General features: G+C 40.5%; 1 protein-coding gene across 1 annotated transcript in view; it reads left to right on the forward strand.

Moving 5' to 3' along the window:
* LOC137537849 (mucin-5AC-like) overlaps window positions 1-13,038 on the forward strand; it is a 73,707-nt gene extending 60,669 nt beyond the window's left edge. Inside the window, exons 35-42 of the mRNA XM_068259801.1 lie at window positions 1,275-1,373; window positions 1,934-1,974; window positions 3,057-3,185; window positions 6,479-7,012; window positions 8,544-8,675; window positions 9,023-9,077; window positions 10,308-10,452; window positions 11,916-13,038. Coding sequence (XP_068115902.1) covers window positions 1,275-1,373; window positions 1,934-1,974; window positions 3,057-3,185; window positions 6,479-7,012; window positions 8,544-8,675; window positions 9,023-9,077; window positions 10,308-10,452; window positions 11,916-12,177 — 1,397 coding nt within the window. The 3' untranslated portion in view covers window positions 12,178-13,038. The remainder of the gene's footprint in view (window positions 1-1,274; window positions 1,374-1,933; window positions 1,975-3,056; window positions 3,186-6,478; window positions 7,013-8,543; window positions 8,676-9,022; window positions 9,078-10,307; window positions 10,453-11,915) is intronic.
* The last annotated feature ends 450 nt before the right edge of the window (window positions 13,039-13,488 follow it).

Raw genomic sequence — 13,488 nt, forward strand, 5'->3', positions numbered from 1 at the left:
AGCTGCTTACAGCTGTCTGTTAAAGCCAGACCAGCTACATAATCTGCCCACAGTAACAATGTCACCATGTAAAACATGTCAGAATGTGAATCTGGGAGAGGAAAGATTTTACAATGAGCAAACACTGACTAAATCATGTATACATAATTATTGTAAAAATGAAGCACTTTTTTTATTACATTATTTTCACTGGAGTTCCTCTTTAAAGGCACTTGAACAGAGAGATAATTATGAATGTACAGAGTCAGTTTAATCCTATAAAGGCAATGATAAAAGTCTAAGACTGATTACTCAGGAAGAAATCAAAACAGACTGTAGATTGTTTACGATTGGTATGAACTCAGTGTAAAGGTGCATACACATGTCTGATTTTATGCCCGATTGAGGTTTGAACGACTTGTCATTCAGACTCATTGTACACACAGACAACACAATGTTTGAAATACTAATTACAGCTAATTTACAAGTCGTTTGACTGGTCAATGGACTTTATATAACAATGGAGTAGATCAAATGACTGCTCAAACGACTTGTTGTTTGAAAGTCTATCAGTGTTAAACGAATAGACTTTGTTTTGTACACATGTACGGACCTAACTGTCATTTGAATGACAGTTAGTCCGCGGGTTTGCCAAGCGGATCAGTCAAAACTGCTGCTATCAGTCTAACGATCGTTCAAACGACGAGTCGTTCAGAAATATCAGATGTGTGTACTTACCTTAGCAGCTTACACTATGCCATTATCTAAAAAACTGTGTAAAATACTTAATGCAAAAATAATGTAATGAATAATGACCTAATTTGACATTATTGTAAGCACATTTAATTACTACCACTACAGAATATGACTGAGTATAATTGAAAAATGAGTTATGAAAAGTACTAAGAATTAATAAAACAAAAATGTATATTACTATTCACCCTGGTGAATGTGTTAACCATTTATAGTTATAAAACCATGAACACAATACATTTTACCAGTGATGCATGTCAAAACCCACGCTGAGGGCCATGTGGCATATGTGGTCCATCAATAGTCACTGAACCACATCTTGAGAGCCACACATCTATGTTGCTAACCCTTGTTGTCATTCATATGTTTCAACTAACCCTTGTCCCTGTACTCTTTGTGAACAATCGTACAGATTCTACAACCTTTATATTGTTCCCTTTAGTATCAGGTTAGTATCAGGATACGGATTTACTTTGCTTGTTGTAAACAAATGAAAATGATTTCTCCTCTTTGCAAGTTTAACAGTATTTCCTATTTTATAGACTGTGGACCTTGTGAGTGCTTGATGCCTGAATGTAAAACAGGGCATCGTGTTATCTCTTACATGCCTCCCGGAGCCTGCTGCGCCACCATTACTTGTGGTATGTGTCTATTTATATTTGTATCCATATTCTAAGTTCCCTTTGTTGTAGGAAAATAATAAAGTAATAATAATTTAAAGAGGACCTACACTTTTCCACAGGAGAGAAGGAAAACATAGAGAAACCCACTCTGCTTGTATTTAGAGATAACAGCCTGTTTAATTCTCCCTTATCTGCTAGTAATGAGCCTTTGTATTTTGAGCTGCCATCTCTGTCTGATCTGTGGGAGGTTTGTGCCATTCAGACAGGCTATCTGTAAACACAGGAGTTTAACTCTGTATGTGCTCCCATGAAACCAGGAAGTAACTACACTGCAGAATCTCAGTAGGAGTTCTGTAGGCTGAAACAAATAAAAGTTTTTTCTGTAAAGATTATTATGCTGTTGCTTATCTTTTACAGCAGTGAGGAAGTACTAGGTTTAGGTCCGCTTTAAGTAATCTCTTAGCAGAATTGTTTTTGTCATTCTTAAATAATGTATACAACTTTCAATTTATGCAGTACTGAGTTATAAGTTGAAGTAATACAGAGTGTTAACATGCAGCCGTCTTTTTCTATTGCAGAGCCTGATGCTGTTTGTGTAGTGGACAATACGATATATCAGGTAAAGATAATCAAATGCACATAATACATGATCATATCAGTGTGTTCAGAGAATTATAGTATAACATATTATTTCCTTATGATGAGCTTTTCCTAAAACAGTAAGAATAAGTTGTGGTCAAGTGGATTTTTTTTTAAGAACAGCATGGAGCGAGGTTCTTAAAGAGAGTCTGAAGCGAGAATAAATCTCGCTTCAGACCTCATAGATAGCAGGGGCATGTGTGCCCCTGCTAAAACGCCGCTATCCCGCGGCTTAACGGGGGTCCCTTCACCCCCAAATCCCCTTGGAGCGCTTCCTGGTTGGGGCAGGGTAACCGCCGCAGCCCTGCCCCACGCGCGTCTGTCAGCGTGTATCTCCGCCTCTCCCCCGCCCCTCTCAGTCTTCCTTCACTGAGAGGGGCGGGGGAGAGGCGGCGATGCGCGTCTGATAGACGCGACTGGAGGCAGGGCTTCAGCCGTTAGCCCTGCCTCCAGGAAGACATAAATCACGACCAACTCTACGACTAACTATTGCGGGGGTGGGTTTGGGGGTGAAGGGACCCCCATTTAGCGGCGAGATAGCGGCAGTTTAGCAGGGGCACACATGCCCCTGCTAACTATGACCTCTGAAGCGAGATTTATTCTCGCTTCAGAGTCTCTTTAACTTGCCTTATGGTGTTATCTCCAAACTATTTTGCTATAGGAGCTGCGGAAAGACACACAATCTATATACCTAAAAATGTTTTGGCTTGATTTCCCTTTACATGAACACATTAGTTAATAGATAACATGTGCAAGCAATGTGTGTAAAAGATGATTGTAAAATACTTTTCAGCTATGTGTATTAGCAGGGTTACTTTGTAGCGGAAACAGGAACTTGAACTGTGTTCTTATTGTGGGAAGCATACCCGTAGTGAGCTTTAGCGATTAAAAACAGGAAATAATCACTTACGGTGGTGCATTCTGTAAACCACTTTGTTTCTGACCTACACCGACAATATAGAAGAAAGAAATTAATTGATTGTTATGACCTCGTGTTCTGTAGAAAGAACATACCTGACTATGGGCACCAAATCATTCTAGTTTCATGATCTTTCTTTCCAGCCTGGATCCATCATTCCAAAAGCCAAGAATGAATGTCAGAAATGCGAGTGTTCCAAGGATGAAAAGGATGCATCTGGCTTCTATGCTGTCAAATGCCAAGAAACCAAATGTGATAAGACATGTAAAGAGGTAGGTAGTCAGTGATATGCTTTTATGCCTTACAATACCTGGGTGGTGATGTGGCTATGGAATGTTGAGACTGTGGACATCAGGAGCTGCATTGACATGAATAGGAATAGGGAAAATGGCACATTCATATTACCCTACCCTACTTTCTGGAAAACTCTCTCCCTTTGTTCTACCTAGGGGGGGCTGGATAGTGTAATTGTTAAGGGCTCTGCCTCTGACACCGGTAACCAGGGTTCGAATCTCGGCTCTGCCTGTTCAGTAAGCCAGCACCTATTCAGCAGGAGACCTTAGGCAAGTCTCCCTAACACTGTTACTGCCTATAGAGCTTGTCCTAGTGGCTGCAGCTCTGGCGCTTTGAGTCCGCCAGGAGAAAAGCGCTATATATGTTTTTGTCTTTTTTTTTTTTACCTTGATTTTAAACATCACTGATCAAAAAAAAATAAAAATTTTAAACTGTGCTCACACAAACAACGTGTACAGGCGCAGTGTGTGAAAAGTAGTAAAGTAGTACATGAGGGGAATTCATTTTTATTGAAGAACAGCGAGCCTCCCTTCTCCTCTATAAGTCATATAAAGTCCTAATGCCCCATGCTGATTGGGTTGTCAAAAAGCAAGAGCCAACAGGTGTAAAGCTACCTCTGCTATCCAAAATCAATCCACATGGCTTTTAACTGTGACGCAATATCATTCAAGAAAGGGTGGCAAATAGTTCCTTTCTTGCAGATCAGTCTCTTCTGAATGTTATGATCGAGGAACCCTCCCCATCCCTGGTGGGTAGGAGGAGGGATGGGTATTATTATGGAACAGGGCTTATGGTGCTACCCCCACCTTGGTCAAAAAGGTCAAATTAGTCATTCTGGTCCCTACCTACCGAAAAAGGGATTCCTTTTTTTTTTTACTCGAAAACCTTGAAAAATACATTATTGGCAGTGTTGCTCGGATACAATCCGTGATCACGGCATAGTCATGATTCACTAGCATTTTTTCACTATCCGACATCTTGATCCGAATCCGTGATCGGGAATCGATCACGGAATTCAATCACGGATGCTGCCATAATTTTGCGTATTCGGCCGTGATCACAGCAAAAATATCCGAGATTGTAAGTTGAAAAGCCGCCGACTTTAGCGGTTAATAGCAAAGCCCCCTTACATGATATACTGTAAATCCCAAATTTGCAGGATATATTAAGTAGAACAGTGGGAAAAAGGGGAATTTTTTTTTCAAAAAGACCTTATAGTTTTTGAGATAATGGATTTTAAAGGTTCAAAGGAAAATAGTATACATTTCAATTTGCTAAATGACAGTTAATGTATTTACCGCATTTACATGTATACTTTTTTCCTTTGAAATTACCTTTGAACCTTTAACATCGATTATCTCAAAAATGATAACATCTTTTTGAAGAAAAAATTCTCCTTGTTCCCACTGTTCTACTTAACATATCCTGCAAATTTGGTGTTTATAGCATGTAAGGGGGCTTTGCTATTAACCGCTAAAGTCGGTGGGTTTTGGTCACCAATACTTTTTCACTGGAAACTTTAAATTTAATTTTCTCAAAAACTATAAGGTCTTTTTGCGTTGTAGCTACTGGTCACCATTATAATCCATGCCATTTTGGTGATTGTAGCATGTATGGGAGCTTTGCTATTAACATTAAAGTCAAATCCGGATCACGAACCCGTGATCACAGATATTACAGGCAATCACAGATAAAATTCAAGGTCGAGTTCGTCAGTCAGTTTCAAATCCGGATCACAATCTAGGCTTATCTGGATTTTGGGACTGCCGTGGCCGGATTTATTCAAATTCGGGATCTGGGGTATCCGAGCAACACTGATTATTGGAATAATTATTCACCATAACAAAGATGAATAAATAAACAGACCACTACTTTACATAACACGAGAATGCAGGAAGTGATTTGGTGTAGGCTAGCAGAGCAGGGCTTTCCTAATAGCTGGAGACCCAGTCCTATTGGCATTCAATTCAGTGGATTCTCCAGCCCTCACTACAAGAAAAATACAATCAACCCCTATAAAAGAGATGATTAACTGGTTTAAAAAAATGAAATCTGTTACTCTAATCCATGTCTTTTTTTCACAAAAAGCTTTATTTTATTTTTTTATTCTATACTTGATTTTTGTTTTAATAAAGCATCAATGTGAGAATTGTTGAAAACATTTACTGGTGAAAATGTTGCCATTTTAGCCCTGGTGGATTTACAGTATTATTAGTGGATTGCAGGGAGCCAAGCTCTTAAATCTTTCTAACATGTAATTCGCTAGTGATTCATGTTCAAATTTGGGTTCAGTTGTATGTGCTGGAACATGTGGGAATACCTCGGGATGTTTTTTTTTTTCTTTTTTACAGATTTCTCAGTTATATCACTCAACTGAGTAAGCACACTTAGGCTGTAGACCCACTATGAGCTCTTCCTGAGAGCTTTTCTGACCATCAGAACTTTCTGAAAATTTTGTTTTTTATAAAATGCTCCTATTGACTTGCAGTAAAATCACAGGAAAATTGCAGTGAAATTGTAGTGATTGCAGGTTTTTGAAAAATTGCAATCACAGCAATTTTTACTGCGATTTTATCGTGATTTTAATGCAAGTCAATGGGGGTGTTTTTTTAAAACGTTTAGAAAGGTCTGATGGTCAGAAAAGTGGTCAGAAAGCACTCACAATGTGTGTTCAGCCTTAAGCTATGTCTCTGATCACATGATAGTGTGAGGGCTGCGTAATATGTTGGTGCTTTATACAATACATACAATAAATAGGGTAAAATACAATAGCTTATTATTAGTAAAAATTGTTTTCCTTTTTCAGCCCAACTTATAATGAGAGATCAGTGAATGGGTAAATGACCAGCTCCTTTGTGACTTACACCCATACAGACTGTGGGACACATTTGCCAGGATAGGTGCAAAAGAAAAACCAGAAGCAAAATATAGCAATTGCACTAAGCAAATAATCAATCAGAATCCTTCTTTATATGAATGGTGAAATCTGACTGACTGCAGGGAGTCAATTTCGTTCCAAATCCACTCCTGTGGCTACATCTGCTTTTTAATTATTTTTAAGCTGCAGAGCCCCTTCTTGCACAGTGCAAAAAAACTATGCAACACTGGATGGATACTAAGCTTTTTATTAATTTGGTTCTGAGCTATGGAACTATGGTTTGATAAGGAATACAACTGGTCATGTTCATTATTATCAGTAGGAAATATTGTACACTGAAAATCAATCGATTGAATGTGTGATTGATATTACGTTCACTGCTTTTTCTTACAGGGCTTTAAATATGTTCAGAAGGAAGGTGAATGCTGCGGTGAATGTGTACCCAAGCAATGCACCATGAAGAAGACCACAGTAGAAACAGGAAAGAAGGTAGAAGAAGAAGGCAAAGGAGATGAGGGTGTCACAGGAGAAGACAAAGGAAAGAAACCAGAAGAAGGAAAGACAGGAGACAAAGGAGAGGAAGGAAAGACAGGGGACAAGGGAGATAAAGGAGAGGAAGGAAAGAAAGGAGAAGAAGGAAAGACGGGAGAAGAAGGAAAGACGGGAGAAGAAGGAAAGACAGGAGACAAAGGAGAGGAAGGAAAGACCGGAGAGGAAGAAAAGAAAGTAGACAAAGGAGAGGAAGGAAAGACAGGAGAGGAAGGAAAGACAGGAGACAAGGGAGAGGAAGGAAAGACAGGAGAAATGGGAGAGGAAGGAAAAACAGGAGAGGAAGGAAAGACAGGAGACAAAGGAAAAGAAGAACCAACAGGAGACAAAGGAGAGGAAGGACAGAAAGAAGGGGATGAAGAAGAAATTAAAATCAATGTAAGTGTGATCATAAACTACTGTATAGTTTTGCAAGCAGATGATATTTCTAATACTTCAGGAAATGTTGTTTACTAAACCAGTTTTCCAACATTTATCTCCAGACACTCACAGACATAGTCCAAAAAACTTAAGGATAAACAATGAGGGGGAATGAGTCAAACAACCACCTTGGTTTTTTTATGAAAGTATCAAAAACTTTTTTTATTAATCAAAAAATAAGTGTTATGACAAACATACATCAAATTCATTAAAAAAAAGAGTCACCAAAATGACCAACCAACTCTCCACAAACGTCACTCCCAGCCACATATTCTACACACTCCACACACACAACCACTTATCTCATCGATACAAAGGTAATCACCTATTGCATGGAAAATAATTGTCTGATTATTGCAGTGTCAACACTATATTAGTGGTACCACAAATAATATAACAATTCAAGCACTTAGATAGATGGTGCAAGCAGACAAGCCATGCAGGCAAAGTTCAATGATTAAGTTCAATGATTAGTGTAAAGTTGTGCATGCAAATAAGCCGTGCAGGTAAGGATAAAGCAACTTTACGTTTCTACAGCATCCAAATGGCATTCTGTATCTTAGCCAGTCCTTGGCAAGCACAGTCACTGATTATACAGCAGGCACAAGCACGTACAATCAGTTTTTAGTCACAATGTAAGCGAAGCATCAAAAATTATGATGATTGTGTCAGCATGTCCAGCGGCAGCATGCATCTTATGCAAAGACTCATATGCCAAAGAATGTCTCTTTATATGTGCCATCAAATAGATAGAGCCATTGAGTTACTGGTGCATATATATTACCCATCCTGCGTTGTTAACTTGCGTGGAGTCCAGCCATACGTGGCTACCGTCCAGGTAATAGGGCCAAGAAGATATCCTGATGCCCAGATGAAATACAATCCTGGATCGGTGGACCATGCAAGGTCGACTATAATGGTGGGTGCTGGCAGATAAGCGTTCGGCAAGCAGCGGCAGAGAGGATGCGGAAATGATGGCGACGCAATGGTTCACCACGCCGGGAGAACCGACATGTTTCGCTGGCAAGCGGCCAGCTTTCTCAGGGGAGGAGTGGTTACACAGACAAAGGACTGCCGTTAAAAAGTTTGAGGGCTGCATATTTGTTCAGAAGTTTAATAATGAAATAAATATCTGCTCACACCATCCGTGCTAGCACAGTATACAATGTGATGGATCAAAGCAACTATCCCTGTCACAGACCTTATCTTAGAGATAGCCCAGAGAATAGTTTAAATCTCATGAATATACATTACATTTCTATATTTCTTTGGATAAATTAGGTGATCATCTTATGTTATTTATGTCAAGTTTTCTGCAAAGTGAAGAATACACACTCACTGGGGTACTGATTATATAAATTACTAGAATGACATCTTTACTGCAGATAATTTGCTGGTCATTTATAGTATGTACCAAGAAAGGGAAAGGGCAAATATGTAACCTCCAGTACATGTAATCACATGGAAACTACTCTCTCTTCCTATACAGATCGGAGACACGTATCATCCTGAAGGCAGTGCTTGTGTCTACTATGAGTGTGATGAGGATGAAGATGGCAACCCTGTCTTAACTAAAGTGAAGAAGGTTTGCCAAGATCTGGATCTCTCCAAATGTGAAGAGGTAATTTATAATTATTTATGTTTTTTTTTTTCATTAACATGTGATGGAATAATACCAACTCAAGACCGGGATGAGATTATTAGTTTATATTACTTCATGACTGTCCAGCTTAGAAATACACTGAAACAATATACTGAAAATACACTTTACAAGAAAAAAACTAATAAGAAGACCGACACTTTAAACTGTGTGTGTTTTTGATGTCTATGCATGTTGTGATTGTTTAGAATGGTGTATAATATCATCTTTAACTTTTGTTTTATGTTGCATCAAGTAGAAAGAGTGGCAGTAGATGTATTGCCCTATAATGTTACTAAGCATTTACAGTATATCCTTCTTATTTATAGGGCACAGTTAAATATGATGAGGATGGCTGCTGTCAGACCTGCACACCAAAGACAGGTAACTAGATAAAGAAATAAAAATGTCATACAATATTCAAATATATGAAGTAAAATTGTAACAATCGGTGTCAGCACGCAGAGAGAATCTGATTATTGGCGATCTGCAGTATCACCAAGAATGCAGATATATACCCGATTATTGATGATCTGCAGTATCACCGATAATCCGATATATTGCTAACCTCTGGACACCAGAAAAGGAACACAATAAAGACAGTAATATATCACGGAAGTGTGGAAATATCCACCACACGGCAATTCCTCAGAGGTGTGGTTACCTCTGAATGGGAACCCCGTGAGGGAGATCCTCTAACCAGGCAGAGTGAGGAATCTCGACCCCTAGCAGTAATCGTCTGCTTGGGGCAGACGTCTCGGAGAGGCAAGCCTCAGAGATAACCCTCCAGTAGGAGACATTCCACTGAAGGGAGAAAGGTCAGACAGGCAAGGGTTCAGCAACAGAGATGACGGCAGGAGTACAGGAACGGAAGGCAGAAGAGTGATCGGAAATCAGGCAGATGTCGGCAACAAGAATCAGATAGGCAAGGTACAATAACGTAGAGCAAGAGAGTAGCCAAGGATAGCCGAAGTCAAAACACAGATACAATATCAAAATACAATCCTAACTAAGGTGTAAAATCCTTAGTATCAACACCAGGGCACTGAGCTAAGGTCTGAGCGCTAACACAAGTGTATTCACGACAGCAGACAAGGAGCAACTGACAGACAGCTCCTTTTATGCTGGAGAACGCTCTAGCAGCGTCCCCCTGCCGCCCAGCCAATCCCCAGCACTGCTGGAGTCAGCTGACCAGCATGGTCAGCTGACTCCCCTTCGGGAACAATAACGTTCCTGTCTCTTCGCGCGCGCGCGCATTAACCTAAGAGACTGAGCCGGCGAGAGGGCGGGGAACCCTCTGGGCAGCAAGCGTGCGGCGGAGTCCGTCGGACTTACGGACTCCGCCGGCTGTCCCATTGCCCCCACCGGCAGCAGAGCGGAATCCCTCTGGGATGCGGAGTCCGCCGCCACGTGTGTTCCGGCGGCGGCTCCGTCATCCCTTACAAAAATATAATAAATCTAACCTCTGGAGAGCACTTGGGGTTAGGGGTCTGCTATGGGTGGAGGCTTTCTATTCAGTATATTCCAAGTGCTTTATTTTACTGATTCTTTTATGCATATTTATATTTGTGTAATGATTAGCTTGTTGTTCTAAGCATCTTTTTTATTTTGCAGTGGTGAAGGTAGTAGAGAAGGTAGTAGAGAAGCCAGTTGTTGAGAACTGCAGCTCTCGCACGGAGCTTACCGTCTTAAAAGAAGATGACTGTGAGATTGAAGTGGAGCTTACCTATTGTGGAGGACCTTGTATGGGAACATCAATGTAAGTCACATGACTCATTTAACCACACCTACCCCTATCTTGCCATCTAATTATTGCCTCGGTGACCAAAAGTGATACAGCTTATTAAACAACAAAATGGTGAGATGGAAATGTATGAATTAGGTAAAGGTAAATGAATTGACTTGGATACAAAGAGAAAGGCTTATGGGACAACGCGTGCAAGAGCCATTCTCCTGTATGCGTTGAATAGCCTGCGGCGTGTCGTCGGGATGTTGCGGTGCGACGCAATCAGCAGCGGTAGCTATTAATTCAACCCGACGGGAAAACGCTGGCTCCCGACGATTAAAAGCTCCCGGGTGCATCGAGCCGCAATGCTCTGAAACGCAGTATCGAGTGTGAAAGGTAAAATGAAAGTCTAGTTTTGACTGTATGTTACACCGCAGAAAACGGGCTCTGGTGTGAAAGAGCTCTAAGTACAAGGCTCAAGAGCTGTTATTACTATGCATGCTTTCTTGCTAGAGATATGCGATACATTTTTCTCTTATTTAATTTGTATTTATTTATTTTTTACATTTTTCTTTTCTTGGAGTCATTGATTATTCAGGTTTACTAGTGAATGGTGTCTATATGGCCCTTGTTTTACATTAATACTACTAATTTGCCTGAAGATTACTCTTTAGCTAGGTACACAGTTTCTAGTAGTAACCCATTACTGTACAAACACACTGTTTGGCTATCTGCCATGTAAAGGTGAGCGGAACAATGATTGGGAACAGCCAATGTCTGCATCAGAAAATAACAATGGCAATTGGACATGAATTTGCAGTATGTCCGGCAGCTAATGAACAGTATACCAGTCTTAAAGCCCTTACACATGCTTGATTAAATTTACCTGAGTAGGCTGATAACGATCACTTCAGTTGATAATCAGGCGTGTGTGCATGGCCCCCAACCACCTGGCGCACAAGCGATCAACTCACCCGACGAATGGCCAACTATTTTGAAGACACTGCTCCCCTGCCAGCCACATTACATCATGCATGTGCCACTCCATTGTCTCTCTGCTGATAATCAGGCATGTGTACATGGCCCTTAACCACCTACCTCACAAATGTTCCACCTTGGCGGGTGAACTCACCTGACGGACAGCCTCCTGCTTTGAAGGTACCGCAAGCGGTGAGATGTCTTGCACATGCTGCTCTGTTGTCTTTCCTCCCCCCACATAGCAAAAGAACGCGCCGTCAGCTGACGCGCCTCTGTAAGTGCCGGCCCAGCGATGTCGCCCAAGGGGATCAGGTCCAATTCCCGATTAGCGTCATAAGTCAGTAGTGTGCACACACATTTAGGGAACACCCATGCAAACCCATATGAGGTAGAAATATTCACAGCTAGAGTGCTATTGTTTCATTTCATTACACCAAACCAGAACCTGGGAAACAGCCTGTTTAATCAACAAGTGATTAGATTAAAGCTAGAACTCCACATTTTTTTTCTTTCCTCAGCTACTCAATGGAATCTCAGGGTATGGATCACACATGTAGCTGCTGTACAGAGCTGGAAGTCGCTGAAAAACAGGCTGAGCTGAAGTGTGCCGATGGTAGACGTAAAGTGTACTATTACAATGATGTGGTAAGATGTGGATGTTCAGCTGCTACTTGTACCCCAAAAGAATCTGATGAAATTCAACAAAACCAACAGGACCAACAGAATACACAGCAGTGGACTTCCCAATCTGCTTCTAAATGGAGGAGAAGAAGACGATAAATGAAATCAGTGATTGGTTAAAAAGCAAGACAGCGATATAATGCTTAATATTCCCAGTGTTTTCCCTTTTAATGTCTAATTATCCTGCTATTGTCTGATCTACATGCTGAATATAGAGGCAGATGAGATTTATGTAACCATGAGGCTACGAATATGTGGGAATTGTAAAATCAGCTGTTTCACCTCTGAAACTTTTACTGAAATGTGACCACCAGCATTGGGGAAAGCTTTATGTTGTTTCTTGCTTCTCACCTCTGTCATTCATTTTTTATGTACATCATTAAACTATAAAACTCTGCACACTATTTTGACTGGACACTTGTTTTTCATACTTAGTGGGAGGAAGAGTAGAGATGGGTTGTACCATGACTACATAATCTGGGTCACATAAGAACTGCCATTATTCTGGGTTGTGGGAAAGAAAGACAGTTTATACAGTTCCTCCTGAAAAGGAGGACTCTCATACAGTCAGATTTTAGCACATTATTGAAGTGTCACCAAACGATTTCATTGTGGTTGGGGGTTTAACTTCAGTATAGGCTTACCTTATCTGTATGCCTGCAGTAGCCTAGTGTGTTTTAACAGCAGGATGCTAGACCAGGATCTTTCAGGCCTGAGGCCGGGTACACAAACAATTGGAAATTTGGTGATCATGCCCATAACTTCTCTTCTAATTAATGGAGTATTTAAGTAAAAGTAATGGAGGTTGTATTCTAATATATGAAACTAGAGGCGCTCTAATTAGACTTGGACGGCTTTAGCTTTATACTCCTGTTTTACTGCCCGATGAAGCGGGGTCACACCCGTGAAACGCGTTGCAAATACTTGTGGAGTGTATAAATAAATTGTGTTAAACTTTAACACATTCCCTTTTGTCGTGTCCTTTGGAGTGGGTAGGATCCACCTCTTCCACTTCCATGTATTAAACATTTTACACCCTTTTATCCTTTTGGCGCCTCTGTCCTCTTTTGCTAATATACGAAACTAAATCAGTAGTTTGGAAGAGACATATTTAGTGAGACCTATTTAGCTTAGTGACTCCAATGTGGATTTGATTTAAATCTTTCCCAAATTTAAAAGAACAAGCTTACAGACTTATGTAGTATGAAAACTCTGGCTTATTACAAATCCTCCAGCATTCTCAGGATAATATCACAGATGGGATGAATGGCAGATAGTGAGAGTGTGTAGAATGCTTAGACAGGCTGGACCTACTGTCATAATGTATGTGTTCTGCCCCTTATAACTTCTATTCTGACAAATATAGTCACAAATTCATAAATAGTACCCAGAACATTGTGGCTGTACCAG

This window comes from Hyperolius riggenbachi, chromosome 11 (assembly GCF_040937935.1).
Source record: "Hyperolius riggenbachi isolate aHypRig1 chromosome 11, aHypRig1.pri, whole genome shotgun sequence".
NCBI classification, from domain to species: Eukaryota; Metazoa; Chordata; class Amphibia; order Anura; family Hyperoliidae; genus Hyperolius; species Hyperolius riggenbachi.